Source organism: Lepidothrix coronata, unplaced genomic scaffold (genome assembly GCF_001604755.1).
Source record: "Lepidothrix coronata isolate B3197 unplaced genomic scaffold, Lepidothrix_coronata-1.0 Scaffold31, whole genome shotgun sequence".
In the NCBI taxonomy this organism is placed as follows: domain Eukaryota; kingdom Metazoa; phylum Chordata; class Aves; order Passeriformes; family Pipridae; genus Lepidothrix; species Lepidothrix coronata.
This window is the reverse complement of record NW_016690211.1, coordinates 4,608,444-4,628,290: the sequence shown is the minus strand read 5'-3', so window position 1 is coordinate 4,628,290 and position 19,847 is coordinate 4,608,444. Positions and strand designations below refer to the sequence as shown.

General features: G+C 39.1%; 1 protein-coding gene across 2 annotated transcripts in view; it reads right to left on the bottom strand.

The window, feature by feature from the left end:
* Window positions 1-19,847, bottom strand: part of ITGA2 (integrin subunit alpha 2) — a 67,587-nt gene that overhangs the window by 44,377 nt on the left and 3,363 nt on the right. For both annotated transcript variants that reach the window (XM_017811224.1, XM_017811225.1), the window contains exon 2: window positions 3,939-4,062. In XM_017811224.1, the coding sequence (XP_017666713.1) occupies window positions 3,939-4,062 (124 nt within the window). The remainder of the gene's footprint in view (window positions 1-3,938; window positions 4,063-19,847) is intronic.

Genomic DNA, 19,847 nt, shown 5'->3' with positions numbered 1-19,847 from the left:
CTAAAATTACAGGAAGCAATGAGTAGATATGAAGAACAAAAACACTTCTCACCGTCTAAAACTTTCAATCCTTTGAACAAGACTCAAAACTTCAAAACCTACAGTGAGCTATGACAAGAAAGTCTGACTAATAAACTTGAAAGTCTAGAAAACAGCAGCCAGAGCTTCTCCAAGCAGGAAAAGGGCAAACTGCAGTGCATGCAGCTGGGGAAAGCAGAAGCGAGGTAAAGAACTCAGCTTTAGAAGTGGTGCTGCCACAGATAAATTGGAACTGTAACAATGGCAGCTTTCTGTTAAAAAAATTACCCTTCTCAAAAGAAATGGCCCGCCTTATTAAAATCAGAAAGCTTTGAAAACGTACTGATTTCAACAGAAGTTGCTGCAGAAACATGTCTTCTTGGCAAAACATCTTATTGGTCTGAAGACGCAACACAGCATCTCAGGAATTGGCTGCTGTATTTGATAGCCAGTGAGCAGTATGCAATGATTTTTAAAACTATGTTGTAGTGTAATAATTATGTGATACATCAGTAAGTGCACTACACATTAAGGTGTCATTACTGATGTATGGGATGAAACAAAATATTTTAAAACAGAAAAATCCCATAACATAAATTCAAAAACAAAATTAAAAAAGATAAATTCCAAATTCTGAGCACACAGGCACAGCTGAGCATATGTCTGAAGACACATATGGCTAGGAGAAAGCATTTTAACAGCTATATACAGCTATTCAGTCTTCCTCACCTGAGACAGACATAAATCCAACTCTCAGTGTGGAGTAAGTACTGTTATCTTTTAAGAATGTACTGTCAGCTTCTGCTCAGGGCATGCACATTCAAGAGGAACTGACAGGGTACAGTCTGGCTTTCTAAAAAAATTATGTTTCAAAATAACAGAGATTTTGGTCTCAATTTAAGATTCAAATACAGATGACCTCACAACAGGGAGAACCAGAGCATAAACTGAATGATATTTCTGTGATGGCTAATTACTTGTGTGGTGGACTGCTTCAACTTTTCTAATTGATGAGTTTCTTTGGTACTCACAATTTTCCCTCAGTTCATTATAGAGCTCCTCTTTTGAAATTCCCACCAGACACTGTGAAAAGCTTGAGCTGTGCTTGACTTGCAAGTCTGTCCTTATTTTATGAGCATCACATGCCATCAATGCCCATCAGTGCACAGCAGATTGGTGCCCAATCATCCTGGATCATCTGACTCTACAAAAAAAGGCTGCCTTGTTGGTTTGTGTCACAGTGTCCCAACGTGTACCAGCCCCTTCAATAGTCCTGTGCTTCTCTTTGGACTGTCTGCCTTCTTCTCTCTGAAGTTATCTCCAAGCAAAAGTGAAAACATACTGCTGCATGCAGTTCTGCAAAAATTCTTCTCTTTTTCATTTTCTATAGCTTTTACTGCCTCAGGAGATATAACTCCCAAAAATACAGCTGAATAATATAACTAGCATCTGCTGTATATCTTTATTTCTCTTTTCTACTCTTTGAGAGAGTACAGGAGGATTTTTAAAGCTGTATTTTTACACAGCACCTTGTGCAGAGATGGTACCCCAGCAGCATTTAATATGATGAGCAGCCCTACTTACTGTGCCTGGACAGAGTTTTCAAGTACTTCACATTCTTGCTGCACAATGATGATCTCTTCAGAAAAAGCATATGATAATAAATGCTCCCCTCTGACAGAGAGTATCACCAGGATCTTATGCAAGCTTAGAGTGTTTATCTTGCTCCCAGTTCAGCCATGTCAACAAGCACTCTGTGCATGGACTGCAGCCTCTGCATTGCTTATAGGAGAAAACCGTTTTCTGTTTGGTTTGGGGTTTTTTTGGTTAATTGGTGGTGTTCTTTGTGTTGTGGGTTTTTTTAAACAATGCACACAGGAAAGAAAATGTAGTGTCACAAGCAACAGAAAATAGCCTAGAAATTAAGAGAACAAGAGAGTAAAATATAACTCACGTTTTTTTTTAAGCTTCTCTAATGACTTAGAGAGAGACTGAAAAGAGCTTTTCTTCACTGAAGAGTCTCTAACAAGTCCTATTTACTTCACCATGAGCTGATAAAATTTCCCTGACTTTTGAAGCTGGGTCAGACACCATGCAGTAAAATAACTAATGATGATGTGCCTATATACACAAAAGTTTACCAGATTCAAAATATTCATATACTTAGGAGAAGACTGGTTGAACTCAATGATCGTAAAGGTCTTTTCCAATCTAAATGATTCTATAAGATAGGAAAAGTTAAACTGAAGTTACTTTATTTCCCCAAACTTCAGCACACATTATCCAAGAAAGTGGTAGTGCAGTAGGTTTTATATCTGAAGTAAAAATAAAAGAGGAAAATCTAAAACATAAATAGCTTAGATGAGTCAGGCACTTATTCTGCCACAAGCTTGTAGAAAAAACTCAAAAGAACTATAAAACACAAGACAATTTCTCCATGTATGAGGCAAAAGCATTCAATTCACTTTAGGCAGGCATTTTTGTTCTCCTCCAATGCCTTTATACAGAAGTTGTTTGGTTTTTTTTCCAAAAAAGAGATCTCTGATCTGTGGGTGACTAAACATAATTAAAGCAGGCAGAAAAACAGTGAGAAGCCACCACAGCATCAGATGGGGGGTGGGGATAGGCTGGAAGGCTACTCGACAGAGAGGGAGGAAAAGCCAAGCTTTTAATTCAGAGGATACAGCTCTGCTCTCCTCTTACTTTGTCTCCTGGTCAGTGGCAGTAAACACAGCAACATCAGTGAAATGTCAGACACATTTGCATGTGCAGTCAATTGAACTGCACAGTGCCCCTGAGCAGTGCTATGCACAAATGTCTCAGCTGGCTCGGTATGGGCTTTTCCAAACTTCAACTGTAAAATACATTTTCATGTGCATTGCCATGGATTTCAGATTTTGACATCTTAATTTCTTTTTACTGAATAAAGTTCAGTTACTGGGTATCCATCTACTGTCACTTAAGCAAAGGTGCCAGTTTGTGGCTATTTGGGTTCTGACACAGTTTCAGTCTATGAAGGATGACATGTTTAAAGTGTCTCAGCTTATGACAATATACGTTATCTTGTGTGGCTTTCTACTGTAGATTTAAAACCACGTATGCACAACTAACCACATAAGAGTTCAGTGGTTCTCAACTACTTTTATAGACATATAGTCCTTACCATGACAGACACCTTAAGCTCTTGCAGCTGCTGAGACTGCAGAAGAGGAAACCATGTGTCTTCCACTAAATATGCTTACGCCGTGTTAATATGTTAAAGTTCTTTTGGAAACCAACATTGCTAGCAAAATATTTTACTAATTGCTCATTAAGCCCAATGTTGTGGCAAAAGTGGATTTCAGGTCAAATTTTATGGCTGAAGAGATAGATGTAGCAGACACAAGGCCTTTGCTAGGATTGTGTTATTACATATGTCCAAATAGACCATCCCTTGACAAGCAAACAGTTAATACTGTATCAGACACAAAATTATATCGATTTAACTTAATTTAATATTAATAATTACAACTCCCCAGCCCTAATAATTTGTTTTAGCCTCAACAATATTAAAGTGGAAAAAATATCCCACATATATGTAAAATGTACTAAAGATGCTACTGGTACAGGAAAGAATGAAATGAGAGTTAAAATTCTACAGAAATTGTAAGCCTGAGAAAACTGGTGTATTGGAGATCAAAGCAAAAGATTAACAGAAAGAAAACCTCAGATTGCATAGTGTTGAGGAAAAAAGCCTGAATCATCACACACATATGTCTCTAGAATATCTCAACTTTTGTTTTAATAACATTAAGTATTTTTTTGTAAAAAGATTAATATAAAAAGGAATTAGCTGGAGTTGTAGAAGAAACGTTAAGAGTTGCAATGTTTTTTCCTTAACCTTTCAGCTGGACGTAAAACAAGCTGTTCAAACTGCTTACCATTTGCCTTGTTCATTTATAAACTGTTGAACTGTATATCCAAACTGCTCTCTTGGTGGACCAGAAAATATTTTTGCTTCCAGGAGCCCAACATTGTAGGCTTCACAGCAGTTATGAAGAATGCCTGTTAATAGAAAGATTAAGATTATTACAGAAGCAATTAAAGAAGAATTTTGATCCACGTGAAAAAGGCTCTTCATCTGTGCCAGCTCCCCCAACAGAAGAAAATAAATATAGCCTTTGACACATGCTTGAAAAAAATTGCCTTTTCATTACAGTACCCTGCCCATGCATTATGCCTGTCTAGCACTCTTTACATGTCTTATAATACCCTGGGCAAGGAATGACTCATTCCCTGTTTGCCTTAACAAAAGTTGCAGCATTACTAATGGGAATGTTTTAGCTGAGGGGGGCCAAGATGCATGATTCAGAGGTCTGTTATCCTCGTTTCCCTTAAGGCATAAGTTAAGCTTGTGGCACAGCAAACACATCAACTGCCTGTTGAGGTACATTAGAATCATATAGTCTCGTAGTTTTGACAAACCCTTAAGATCATCAAGTCCAACCCTTAACCTAGAAGTGCAAAGTCCACCACTAACCCATGTCCCCAAGTGCCAAATCTACATATCTTTTAAATACCTCCAGGGATCTTGATTCCACCACTTCCCTGGGTAGCATATTCCAATGCTTGACAACCTTTTTCAGGAAGGAATTTTCCTAATATCCACCTAAACCTTCCCTTGCACAATTTGAGGCCATTTCCTCTCATCCTATTACTTGTTACTTGGGAGAAGAGACCAACCCCCTAGGGGCTACACCCTCCTTTCAGGTAGTTGTAGAGAGTGATAAGGCCACCCCTGAGACTCCTCCAGGCTAAACACCCCAGCTCCTTCAGCTGCTCCTCATCAGACTTATGCTCCAGAACTTTCACCAGCTTTACTGCCCTTCTATGGACTCACTCAAGAACCTCAATGTCCTCCTCATAGTGAGGGGCCCAAAACTGAACAAAGGATTTGAGGTGTGGCCTCACCAGTCCCCAGTACAGGGGGACACATTATTGCTGATGCATGCCACTGGCCTTCCTGGCCATCAGGGCACATGACAGCTCACGTTCAGCCGCTGTTGACCAGCACCCCCAAGTCCTTTTCCACTGGGCGGCTTTCCAGCTGCTCTTCCCCAGCCTGTAGCGCTGCCTGGGGTTGTTATAATCCAGGTGCAGGACCCAGCACTTGGCCTTGTTGAACCTCATACCCATGGAACCACTCCATTGATTCAGCCTGTCCAGATCCCTCTGCAGAGGCTTCCTGCCCTCCAGCAGATCAACACTCCTGCCCAAACTGGCGTCATTTGCAAACTGACCGCGGGTGCATCATCAACTCCCTTGTCCAGATTGTTGATGGAGATATTAAGCAGAACTGGTCCCCAAACTGTTCTGAGCCCTGGGGAACACAACCTGTGACTTCCGCCAGCTGGATATAACTCCATTCACCTCAATTCTCCAGGCTCAGAAAAAATGCCCTGACTGTAACACCTAATACTATTTGTATTCTAGTTTGCAGCACTGGAACAAAAATGAGATTATCTGCTGCATCAGAAAACTTACATTTTTGAGTCATTTCATTATCACGCCAGAAGCCTTTGTTTTCAGTCCAAACAGCCTGAACAGTTGTCCAAAGAAAACTTAGAAATACAAACATACAACGTAGAACAGCATTAATTAATCATGACACAATGCTGCAACTCTGCTTTACTGTGGTCATGATATTTATTGCTTTTCCTTGGGCACTTGTGCATCTAGGAATAAGGGTATGGTATTCCATGCCATTTTGGAGGGAACCAGCAATGTGAGCTGAGGACTAAGTCCTAAGTGTCACAATTTTGTAGGACATGGGGGCCCACTCCTCATTCATAAAGGACTTGATTTCTTTCTGATAAAGAACTGTATATTGATATCTAGGGGAATGTCCACTTCAGAAGCTGCAGGAGAAAGGTCAGAGTCCCCTGAGAGATGCTGCTGTGAGTAGATAACTCCTTCCCCAGCTTGGAGGTAGAAGGACTGAGACAACAGTGGGATATCAGGAATAAGCTACAGCCCAGGCAAGGAACACCTTCGGGCTCCTGACAACCCTCCAAACATGGCAATGATGGAAGAAATAATGACCTGTGGTTGCACTGTGCAATTACTCACCAAAGTTCCCATGTAAGGCAGGTTCACAGAGTTGCTCACAGGTTAAACAACATCCTCATTTTTCAACTCCCTTCCTGTGTGCCCAAGCAGAATGAGTTTTATCTGCTCTGCACCATTGTGTAGTAAAGTGGCAGCCTTTTTGATAATCCCGTATAAAAGGGACGCTTTAGGGAGAAATGGCATCTTAAAAATATAAGATCAAATTCTAACTGTTTTTCTAGTTTTGATGGGCATAGAGCTCACTGTTGCTATCACTCTCTTCCAGGTCCAAGATGCAGCTTTGGAAGAGAGGTTAACAGGAATTACATCAGCATAAAACAGCTCACCACAGTAGCTTAGCTGTAACAGTAGTAATGATAATAACATCATAGTGAAAACACTAAAATCACAACCACAGGTTTGCAAGCAAAGTTCATGACCTGTAAAAAATGTCAATGTATTTTGTACCGTTGCCCATAGAATAGAAAACACAAACGTCACTAGCAGAAGAGTAAATACAACTCACATTGTTACTACTTTTTTACCACAAACTCAAAACAGGAAATCATATATTAGTTATCTGAAACAACCACTATCTGCAGCCAGCCTCTGGAAACCAAGAAATCACCCTTTGCTAAAAGTATAGTTCCTTGAGAAGCATCCTTAGAGATAAATATATTTCCTGAGTCATGCTATTTAAGACTGCGGAAGAGAATGTGTACAGACTTATCACTCTGCATTTTGCAAGCCTCTTAACGCTAAACACAACCTCACATAATCGTAATTTATTTCTGAGTTTCAAGGAGAGGGAAGGGATGAGTTGAGATAGAAATTGGCTACTGACAGTTATTCTTTTTTGATCTAATAATATACTATTATCAAAATATTTTTCTGATGTTATATGCTAGGTTTATTTTTTTGTCTGTTGTTAAATTATATTATCCTCAGTCAGAAATCAAGCACAATTTAGCAGTACCCAATTCTCAAGAGGCCACATACTGCAGTGCCATTCTGCCATATAAGTACAGAAGAAGAACTCTCCACGTGGTCCATATGGTGGACATTGAAATAAACTCTGGCTTTTGAATGAGCCAGAAGTATCCTAGAATGATAAACAGTTCCAGTTTGACCCGAAATCCAATGACATCTAGAGAAAAACTCTCGCCTGTCTGGACTCTGTTACACAGTCATTAGCAAATGACACCGGTAGCCAAATGGTAACACTGCTGAATGTCTGCTGTCCGAGTGCATTGCCCAATTTTGGTGCGAATACATGGAAAACGCTTCTGATTATGTCCAAGGTGACAGTTTTGTTAAAGGCTACAGCCAGGGTAAAAGTCTCCTCCAGAACTGGATAAAATTACAGGGACCAACTGTCACAGCCAATAGTAGTATGGCCAGACTTCGCGAGCGAAGATTTTGGGAAAGGTCTTTACCCTTCGAGCCTGCGCAATGGATTTTTTAGGTGAGACACAGTGTGCGCTGAACTGAGCCCACCCTTTAATCCTAAGGTTCATCTGCCGGGGCCGAGCAAGCTTGGACAGCGGCAGTGAGGTCCTCAGATGTAGGTTTGTTTAGAGTGACCTTCTCTTAGATGGATGGCCTTACAGGGCTGACGAGCTCCATCTGCCCGAGGGAGTTTCCCTGACTGGGATCCGAACCCGGGTCGCAGCAGTGAGAGTGCTGCATCCTAACCACTAGACCACCAGGGGTCCCCCGTCACAGCCAACAGCCTGAAGGAAAGTCCCATGCTAGTTCAAATTCCCCTAGGGTGCTGTGGCAAGTCAGATGCAGTCAGCATGACATGTGCTGGGTTACGTGTTGCCTGTTTATCTCCCACCCTGTACTTGCACTGCAGCATCCATCCCTGGACCTCCCAGGGTCACTCTGGTGGTCCTGCTTTCTCCAGGATTGGGGCTGATTCCAAGAAGCAAGGACATCACCTGTCCCAAGTTCCTTGTGGTTCCTCTGGGCTTCATCACAGCTCACACAAGCAATGCTCTTTTTCTCTTCCCATCCTCCCATTCCTACTACTTACTGAGCCGTTTTACCCATCCTTCCTATTTACTACTGGGGCTTGATTTTATTCTTTTTAATCATTTGTACTACTGTAGTATCAGAACACTTTGAGAGCAAGAATGTCCACCAGGAATAATGGACAAGTGTCTGCCAGATCACAGGTCTCTTCAGAACTGCCTCTATCATGTTCACTTTCTGGACAGGCAGCCAGTCAAGAGCAATGAAAACAAAAGAGAAAAAAAGAAATCAGAAAACCTAGCCTCTGAAGACACACTGTTGTCTGTGATATTCTTATGGATCAGCTTTGCCTCTCATTCATGACTTCTTTGCAAAAATCATAGTAGAAATGCTGGCAAATACACTCTGACTCAGCGTGAACATTTATCGAGTGAGCCACAGTTTCAGCATATTTCAATCACATTGTAAATTCCACATTTTTATAATCATCAGTAGTTTTTATAGATCTACTCCACACAAACCTTACTTGGTTTGGGCCTAGCAAGTATATAGTGGCACTAATATACTAGGCATTTTCCTGCCATTTTCCTCTGTCTGATATAGTCCTTGCACTGTAAGAACATCTTTTATCCATTTTGTACAAGTATCTAAATACAGTACCCAGAAAAAGAAATTCAAGCATTTGCAGGGGGAAAAAAAAAAAAAAGAAAAAGCTGTTTCCTTTAACTCTATTTTAAGCCTGTGCAAAATAAGAGGGTCTCTTATGCAATAAAAGGGTGCCAATCATTGAAGCATCTAGGTTCTAAATACTGTATATTCTAGGCTGGAATGATTCCGTATCTGTTGCTGCCTTCAGGCAATGAATTTTGATAATTTAAGAATCTTGAAATAAAGAAAACTAATTCACTATCTGGATTTTAATAGCTTTTCGTGACAGACTACTACTTCGTGACCTAGTGATGATGATGAGAGATTAGTTGGGCAAGTAAAAATTCATTTCCTAACTTCTGTCTGTAAATGGCACTTTATTTACAGTCAAGTAAACAGACTGTGTGGAACAAAGGAAGCCAGATATAAGCCTAAAGCTTATGAAAGCCCCCCTGAAGACTTCAAAAGCAGCAGTTCCTCTCCAATGACTGGGAAGGGGGCTTGGGCCCCCTTGGGCCCCCCAACATCAAGCTTCAGATAGGAAAAGTAAGAAAAAAATCCTAATGGGCTAAAAGAAACTGTAAGCTTTCTAATAAACTCCAGTATCTCTTGGCATAGCATTTTTTTCCCTGGGAGTTCCCGTATTCAGCAAATGCATTATTGCAGTGTAAGCCATAGCAGCTGCAGTGTAGGAGTATTGCTGGTTTTATACTTCTGCACCAGGATGTTCTTGCTCCTAGCAGGATGAAAAGTAATACACGTTATGACTGGGCATCTTTAAACCTCAGCATGTGGGAATTCTTCTGTAACTATACATGACAAGTCTAATGATAACTCTAATGCCTTCTGTTTGCTTTATTCTGTTTGTAGTACAAGCTGAAGCAAGTTTTATTGAAGTAAAAGCTCATATTAGGTACACCCAGTTCATAATTGTTTTGATTTTGTAAGCAAAGGTCACAGCTTTAAGTGACCAAGCAGAAAACGTATGTCTGGTAACCAATTGCTTAATGTCATCATTATAATACCTCTAGGATTGAAATCCCTTATTCAGATTAACCAGCATATTAAAAAAAAAGATTTTCAGCTGGGTGAGAAAATATGAAATCAGATTTTTAGGTGTTTGATTGTTTGGTTAGTGAAATAAGTTTATAAAATTCTAGTAAAATATACTGAACATATTATTAGCCTGTATTTGGTATCATAAGTGTCATAATAAATGTGCCATTTTGTTTTTAGCCTAAATCACTTTTTACTACGTTGCAAAGGTAGTTTGCAATTCCAGTTTAAGATAGCAATATATCACAGAACACCATAATCATACAGACTCAGTTACTCAGTTATGCCAAGTCTCACCTCTCATTAAAACATCCAGTCAAACAGAGAAAGCTTTCACTGCTGTTGTTATTTACAGCTTGCATCAAACAGGTCTAGCAATCGCAGTATCAAGAAAAAAGAAGAGACAATGGACTTTGACTGGTGAGTCTATAAGGATTCACCACACACTAAGTATTAGTTATAAATTTATCTAGTATTAACCTTGTCAGTTGGAAACTTCATCACCTTTTTTTTGTTAAACAGTATGGTATTCACTTCTTTAAACAACTATTAGCTATAACACAGAAAAAAGTTTGTTATATAACCCAGCAGAGTGATAATTTGTCTTTTTGCATGACCATTCATGCCAGTAATGATGCCATGAGAGCATTGCTGGCAGCTCCCTCTGCTCTGTAGCACAGCCACAGCTACAACCACTGGCCCTTGTGCCACCTCCAACAGGACAGCAGACCCTGAGAAAGCTAAACTGAAAGTCATAGGCATGCTGAAGGATTTAGGGGTGGAAGGGGATAAGCATGTAGTCAATAAAGAAAAGCAAGGACATGACCCAGCATTATGTTGAAACCATGACAGTAGTACATGCATTTTTGCATGGGTTTTTTAATCCATGAAAAATAAAAAGTCAAGAAAACCCCACTGTTTCCTGAAGTAGTTTCTTAGACTGGCAGCCAGTAAGATGTGTACAGACAACATTGACTTAATTGCTCAGTCTAGCATTTTTTAAAGTATCTATTCATTCCAGAAGATGGCTTTACTTTGCCCCTTACTGCTCTAAGAGAGCCACTACAAATTCCACTAAGAAAATTTTCCCCTTAGTCTCAAAGATTTCTACCTCCAAAGAACACACATCATCAGGGCTCTGAAGCCTGTCAGACCCTGCTGAGGGCAGAGAAAAGAAAGGGGTGGGAGGGATGAGAGAACTCGTAGCTTTTGTTTTCCACTGACTTCATCTCACAATGGATGGACACTCTAGTTCAAGATTTTTCCATGACTGAAATATTTCTAAGGGCTCTCTTTGGGGTAGATTTTCTGGTATTTTCTATTGTGCAAGGTCACACTGGATCCCCTTAGTTGTCAGGGAACTTTTAAAAGCACTTTTGTCTCACTCCGATGCCCAGCTGGTTAATTTCTTCATCCCTTTGCAAAAGTTTGCTGAAATTGGCTCACAGGTTCCAAAGTTAGTAAGGCAGTACAGGCACCTACAGATACCCTTCACACTATAATGACCTACTGTCCTTGAAATATTAGTCAGAAGGTGGAATGAAGGCAGAAAGGAAAAGTACTGGAGTTATGAAAGAGGGCAGTCAAGTAGTATTTGCTTCATATTAAAGATATTTAGTCTTACTTTGCTGTTTTTTATTAAACAGCAACAACATTTTGATGTAAGAGTGAAGTTACTCCCTTACTATTCAGAACCTATGTTATCAGAGCAATAATCCAACCAGAACTAGTCAAGTATTCTTACAGAAAGACCTATCCGTAATTTGAACAGCATTCATAATACACTGTGTTTTGAATGCTTTATTGTCAAGACTGTGAATACATAAAGAACAAAACAAGCAGCATGCAGTTACTTTAATCTATTTTTGCAATAAGGATGTTCTTCACTGTGGCTTTCAGAAGCCACTGAACAATTTTCACTGCAATGAGTAAAATCTGCACAAAAAAAAGAAACAACTCTTTTTTTTCCTTTGTTACTGTAGTAGTCTTCAGTGTAATCTGCTTTACTGTATTGGGATGTGAATTGTGTGCATGCATAGGTAAGGACATCAAGTTCTCATGTAAAACAAGCAATTCTATATTGGTTGCATTTTTTGGGACTTTTCTGCAAATGCACGTAAACATAAAACATCTTTTTCGTCTATGTTTAGTTTACTCAGTCATGGCTAGGTGGAATCCAACCCAACAGGAAAAATAAAAAACTACTTATAATTCAATCTGGAAAGGTGTATTAACCTTTACCCAGTACAGACAATGTAACAAAATATTTTCTCATTAGTTTTCTCCTTTATATTTACTTCTCTATTTTTTGTAATAATTTTTTTCTTTGCTATGCACAACCATATCAGCAGATACTCACAATGGCATCTAGATACCTTCAGCTGGTGTATTAAAACAGCAGTTTTATAATCACAGTTAATCTGTTTTTATTTAAAACTGAACAGATTTCTTATCGAGAACAACCTTCTAAATACAGACAATGTGAACCTCTGACAGGAATCAAAAGGAGCAAAGAATATGACTGGCAAGACACTGTACTTTTTGTACTGAATGTCCAAGTACTTTATAATCCTCACTTCAATTTCATTGTTGTTATTTCATTATTATGAACTATTACAGAAGCCTGAAAAAACCAAGTCTTCATTTTACTCCTTCATCTATTTGTTTTATTTTCTTTTATCTTGAGACCAACTTTTTCTTCACAACATCTTCAATATCTCAAATTACTCTAATAATTAACAGAAATTATAGCATTTAGAGTAGAAATAAATTATAGACCAAAAAAACCCCAAAACCCACAAACAAAAAACAAAACCCAGTACCGAGAAGACAGGAAAAACAATGCCTCATTTAGGAATAAATCCTCCCTCCTATTCCTCTTCCTCTCCTCCTTTCCAACAAGTGTTCTTGGCTTAGTTGGCTGACTGCTTCTTCCTGGAAACAGGTCAGCTTCCAGTCTGAAAGCTCCGAGTGTGTAAAAGCCTGAGTCACTACCTTTCAATTACAACAGTTCACAATGCAAGAAGCTGCACTGAGGAGTTATCAATAACCTGCTATAAAAGCAACACAAACATGATACAACACACAAATTGTGACTGAAAAGTTGGAAAGACTGGGATAACACAACTAGATGCTGTCCATTTTATTCTTCTGATACTGCTGCGGAGTAAGATATCTAATTAAATTTACCTATAACTTTGTTACTTACTCTGCAAGACTTGTCTTTCTCCTGATAGCTCCCTATTTGTGGCCCAGATATTGCCCTTCTTGGCTTTGTGAGGAGAGATATAAACTCCTCTTAGCCTAGAGTTAAGAAATCTAGGCAACCTACTACACAAGGACTGATTCCAAGTAAAAGCTTAGGAGCAGTTCCTGCAGGACTGACAACTTCCTATGAGTTTTTAATAAAGCCAACTAGTATTCAAACCTACTCAAATTCATTATCCTGGCATGTTTCCGCTCATGTTATCAATGGGAAAAACTTTATTTCACAGAAAATTCACCTGCACCTTTTAAACAGGACATGCAATTTTCCTTTTATCATGGTATAAACAGGATTGTTCAGCTCTGTCCTTAAGAGTACCACAATTTGTTCTCAACAATACCACAAAGAGATTAAAAGTATGTGTGGCTAGCAAGCTGTCCACACATGCATATTATACATGCAGTTAAGTCAATGGCTTCACATGTAATGATGATAAACACAAAGAACTTTGCATGCTTCCCTATGATAAAAAAGTTACTTCTCAAGTGGCATTTCATTCCAGAAAATTCTCTTCCCTCATATTTACATTAACAGTGGTTGTGCTGTCTCTTTTTTAAACCAGGAATATTCCCAAATATAGTCAGAGAAGAATGAGCCACATTACAAACGTAAGAGAGGAAATGCATGTCATCACAGAGAAAACAATGTGTCTGCTATCTGTATACCCTATTTGCCACATTTGCTATGAAAATATGTTTGCATACAGATAAAAAGGCATGTTTTCGCACAAGTATCAAGAAGATGGGAAAGCAACCACAGGTATCATGTACTTCCCTCCCCGTATCACACTCAAGGCTGCATGAAAATTTCAGCGTATTGTAATATATTATAATGTGTATTATTTCATGTTATATCACTGTTAAACATGATCTGAAAGGCTAAATTAGAAAAAAAGCTGAGAGACTCATCATCACCATTGATGCCTCTGTCACTCCAGTGTGGCAGCCTACAGCATGAGGACTGCAGCAGTTCCAGAGTGACCCTTGACCCTGCCATTACGCCATTTTTAGGATACCATGTTTAAGACTCCATTTCTCCCTCACAGCTTCTGAAAATAGTTGGGAGCTCAGTTTTCTGCACTGTACACAGAGAGCTGCAGAAATAAGAACAGCCTCAGCTGTAAAATGTTTGCCACATCAGCTTCCTGCAACAAGAAAACCTCCAAAGCACCACAGGATATATAATACAATAGTTGGAAGAGCTATAATTATCAGAACATTTGTTCTGTATCAGCATTAATGACAGCCTCTCTCCTCTGACTGTAATGGGAGCTCATGGCTGGGCATCCTGATAGGTAGGTGGTGCCAATCGCTCACCTGAAATTCTACCTTAATGCACACTGAAATGATCAGTTGTAGCACCGTATGTCTAGACAGAATTTGGGTTCATTAAAGTCGGGGAAACAATCCAGGAAGCCCATAATTCAGGAGCTGCCTAGGCCAGAATGAACTTAAAATTACCTGTCACCTAGGTTTCATAGCACAAAGTTGCACAAAGGTTTAGAATATGAATCAGATATAGAAACAGCCCTCTCCCAGAGCAAGATATCCTACCCTACTGTTAACCCATTCTGATATAGTGGCAAAAGGCAATGAATGCTTCTCAATTCAATTATTTCTACTTGAAACAACTAAATTATTTAACTAAATAGCTAAGTAATTTCTTTTTATGCACTACCAATTCACCAGATGTGAATTAAATGGGCAGTCAGTCCAAAAGAGCCAGCTCAGTACTCCTCTACTCCCAGATAAATGCCCGAGACATTAGGCCACAGGCAAGATGTGTCTTTGCCTGTCTGCCTGAAAACATGGATATGCTTCCTGGGATGAGCTGAGACCTAGTTTCAATATCAGAAGGATGCTTGTCAGACTGCTTTATTGCCTGGTAACAAAGACACTTCTGGAAAACTTTGAGAGGTGAATCTACATCACCATGATGTGAATAACAGAGATGCCTCATGACATAACTAAGCCCACACTTCCCAGGTGACTATTACCATTACTTCTCAAGCAGCTACTTCTTGGAAAAAAAGCTAAACTGGACATCTCTCTCCCAAAATTCTTCCCCATCCCTGACCTCAGGGAAAGGAGGCACCTCACGCAGGTCCTTGAGAAGGATGGAGTTCAAACACCCTTGATTAACTGCTTAACTGCAGGAGCCTTCCTGATTTGCAAGCAAACACTTTCTGTGCACTTTAAAGGCACCTAAATGTCCCTGCCGAGCACAAGGCGTCTAACTCCACACTCTGGGACCATGTTTCAGGTGAACTGGGGTTGCAGCATCCAACTCCCTGCCCTTGGCCTGCACACCACACTCTGGCCTATACAGATGCCAGTGGTCAGGTTGGTAACAGGCTACCTCTAGCCGGAGTAACTTCAGACAGAAGCTATCTTCTTTTTTTTTTATAAAATGTAGCCATTGTACATTTTGGGGCCAGAGAGAAAGACCCACGAACATTCAAGAAGACTTTTCTGGAGATAATACTTTCTTCCACAAAAGCAGAACAGTTGCTTTTTGTCTTCACAGAACCAAAGTCTATTGTAGCTGTCAGCTTCTCAGAAAGACAACTCCGGAGACTCAAGTACTTTTTAACTGCTTAATATGATGAACTCGCTTTGGGCAGTTTGGACAAGAAAACAAAAACAAAACAAATAAAAAAAAGAGACAGTGAAACAGAAGGATATTTGGCTAGAGTTAAATGGATAACTATTATTAGCAGAGCTACTGAAGGACTCCTAAGCAAGTAGGGTTGCTAGATTTTTTCTCTGTTTATTGCTTTGCCAATCTTAATAAAAGAGTTCATTCTCAGTCATTTCTGCTATTCTATATTTGGCCTATATGTATTCCAGGCATGTTTAAACAGAACTCTATCTGGTCAGCATAGTTAGATGAAGAGTCAGATCACTTATATTTTTTCCACTTTGGAAAGGTTAGCTAAATTCTCATTTAAGGAATTTCAGCTAAATCTGAGTTAATATCTATAAACCCATTCGGTTCTATGTGTATCTAAAGTACTGCATATAAAGACAACTGAATTTTATACTACATAGTAGCAATACCAGATTAAATTGTTCTCATGTTCATTATTAGAGCACTGCTCTCATCGTCTTATTAGAATTTACAGTTAAGAAAGTAGAATTACTGAAAAGCTATTTAATAAAATATTGTGTCATTTTTTCAGTTAGCAATTAACACTCGCCTCAAACAGAAAATTCAAATAAGGATACAGGTACAGGGACATTTGAGTCACACACCCTCCTCTGCACTGATATTTCGTGACTATCTAGGATGCACTCGTTGCCCCAGGACAAAATGCTGCACTTGCTTCTGCTTTGGACAGGTGCCTCAAGGGGATTCTTCCGTGTTTTACTCTCCTTATTGTAACATTGCTGTTAAGAAACCAGGACACAAACTCTTGACACAGGTTCCTTGACTTCAACACCTATGTAGACATTTACCTAACTAAGAGAACAGGACCAGCCAAGAATAAATTTAGGCCTGAAATTAAGTAATTTACTGTTTTGTTCTTTTAGCAAATTCGTAATGAAGTAGAATTTCTTATCTAGTGTGCTTTCACACTTGCTGAAGGGAAACTCAAAAGCAGCAGTCAAAGAAACTGAGAAGTTATGAAAAGTGATTTCTGTGCACGTGGAAAAGTTAGACACACTGACAGCTAATCCAGCCAGTTTACCTGTGGGTAGCATAGAGTACAATACAGGCATATCCCCAAAAGGGCTGGGTTGATAACTTCTCATAATAGCATCCATAGCTGCACTAAACTTATGAGCCTAGCACATGTCAACTATCCCTCAATCAGGTAAAAAGACTGATCTGGCAGTCAGCTGAGGTCATTATTTATTGGGTAATCCAGTGGGTCAAGCAGCCTGGTCATCCACAGCCTTATCATTACACACAGCTTTGTGCTGCAGTCTTAACACAGCATCAACCACAGCCAGCTCTCTTAAGGGTCACTTATGGGCTTAAGGGTCACTTATGTTTGAGACAGATAGCCAGCCAGGCAGATAGATTAACTGTCAGGCAAAAACCTAATTCAGTCTTTCATCACCCCCCCAACTCCACATCCTCAAACTCCATTATTTCCTTAGATATTTCTACTTCGGATACACTCCATCTCAGAAGTGTGCTGTTCACAGTAATTTTCTTCAAGATTTATTTACTGTCTGTTCTTTATTAATAACCAACCATATTATCCAAGGAGATTCATGTGATCAAAAAAAAAAAATAGGAAAAAGGTAAACAACTGTATGAAACGAGGGAAGAATGATAAACTTGGAAGCAGGTTGCAAAGGGCAAAATAAATCAGGAATAAGCCAAGAGTTCCATTAGGGTTGTGCATAACTTCCAAGCCCTTCACCCTGTCTAACAGCAATTTGAAAGGGACAAAAGAATCCATGACATTCATCATGTGTGACATTCAAGCATGCAGATGCCATTCAGCTGCACACAAAATGTCTTTGCTTATCCTGCATTCAAAGAGTCTGTGTTATCTTACTTCTTTGCCTGTATAATTCCTCTTTTAAGTCCTGAATAATATGGAAGTCTTATTATATTTTTAGAGCATACAAATCTCCAGGAAAAAATAAAATTTAGTGCTTTGAAACTCCTGAAATGCTAATACGGGACTGATTCAAAGTTCAAATTGTTCAAATAACAATCACTAGCACTCAGAATACTGAGTTTATTTCATAATTCAGAAATTACAGCCTGATTTGGAAGTGATGTAAATGCTTATGCTGACTCCACTATGTGCCTTCAGTGTTCTCCATCTCCAGAAAACGAGTGCAGCATGAGCAGGAAGAACATTATTGCATATTGCTTCACAAGGATACATACTCACACTCAGCTAATACAGATAGAAGGTCTCATTTATCCTGTGTAATTCACATTCACTTACTTTTATTATCCTTTTATCAGTGCCTTGACAAGGCATATGTTTCTACAGCTATCTGGAACAGATATCTGTCAGTCTTTCACATAAAAGTCTGTAACAGAAATGAAAACTAAGGCTCAGACAGTTCTCTGATATGCTTGACTAATTTCAACTGGAACAGTACAGTCAAATTATTTACACAAAAATTAAGCTTATCAACTCTCTCACTGCACAGGGTCTGAAATCCTAACACTGTGTAGTAACCAGAGTGTAGGGCCAGTGATCACTATGTGAAAAAGAAGCCCTAAACATTAAAACTGCTAATGGAAATGTTCTAAGCCAAGCAGATAACGTGTTGGTATGCAAGTACATGGCTACGCCTATGAGAATCCAGCCTGTGTCCTGTCTGCATTTCAGCGTGGTCACCATGGAAATGGGAACTGGCCTGCACAGAGCCTAACAAAGGAAACCTTTAAATGAAAATAACAACACTGGATACAGACTGCCCAAGATTTCTGCTGGGGAAAATGACTTGCTTTACTTGTCAGAAGATATAGAAACTTCCCTTTTACCTGCATTAATCCTAAAGGAAAGTACTTTTTTCACCCTTAGCGTTTAGACATTGTCATTACACTGTCAGTTCCAGTTATTATCCCTCATGAAAATACACTGCATGAACTACACGCAAAACCCACTTTCATTCATTCAAAATTAACAATAGTGAAGAAAGACCACAACGAATAATATTTATATAGTGGCTAGGAAGCACAATAAAAACAAAGAGTAGCAGTACTTTTACTTCTTTAACTTCTTAAATTAAAGTTTTGTGTCACTGAATCAAAAAAGCAAAGAACAATTCATAAATTGTTCCAGAGTGAGGCAGCACAGAGTTAAACTTGGTAGGGCCTCGTGTTGACTTTGCCCAAATTATGCACAAATAAATATTAACTGTTAATGTGTTTAGGTGTATGATGGTAATACCCTGTATGCTTTCTAAAATAATTTGTACAAGTCCTGTAATGTAATATAAATTAAGCCTTGCTCCAATGTGCAATGCTGTGAAAGGCAACACTCCAAAAATAATAGGTAGTAATGCTCCTACTACCTGCTACCTACTACCTCCCAAAGAAAGACAAACTAGAGGTAGTTTTATTTTAAGAAGAGTTCACATTTGGGTACTGCTTTCAAACCATCTCCAGATTATAGAATGATTTTTAACATTAACATTACTCACAAATTTGATAATAAAACAGCAAGGTATCAAAAGATGATCACAAAGGGGGGAAAAGGCAGAAATCAAGATAAATTGTAAAGCTTTAAGTTGGTGTGCGTGCATTTTCACCCCAAATTCTAGCTTCATTTATTGCACCAAATGTGCAATTTTTGTTTGCTATTCAGTTATCAGTTTGGTCTGTGCTGCTCTGTACATTGCCATGGACTTTTTATATACACAATTTAACCTACTGAATTTTCAGCTTCCTTATGGATTATCTCTACATATCTTGACTATAAGCATTGAAATATTTAAAGGTGACAGAAAATTTATATTTCAACACTCAAGTGAAATGAGAGATCATCTTTAGCCCCAGTTGAAAAAAGAGAAAAGTACTAGGCACTTTTGGATATCTAGTGATACAGCTAAAACCTAATTTTTTTCAGAATATTTAGTACATTCAAAATACAATTTCTATTTACTTCAGTCACAGCTCTGAATACACATCAGTTTTCCACATCAAGATGCACTTCCACAACCAGCTCAAGCCAGTGGATGTGACAGCATTCAGTGAAAGGGACTTTTCCAGCTTTCCTCCCTCCTCTGGCCAGGAGTTCTGACTGTCCTCTATGCCAGCACTAACAAAGAAATTGTTCAAGGGAGCAGGATCAGTTTAGCTCATCTCCAAAACG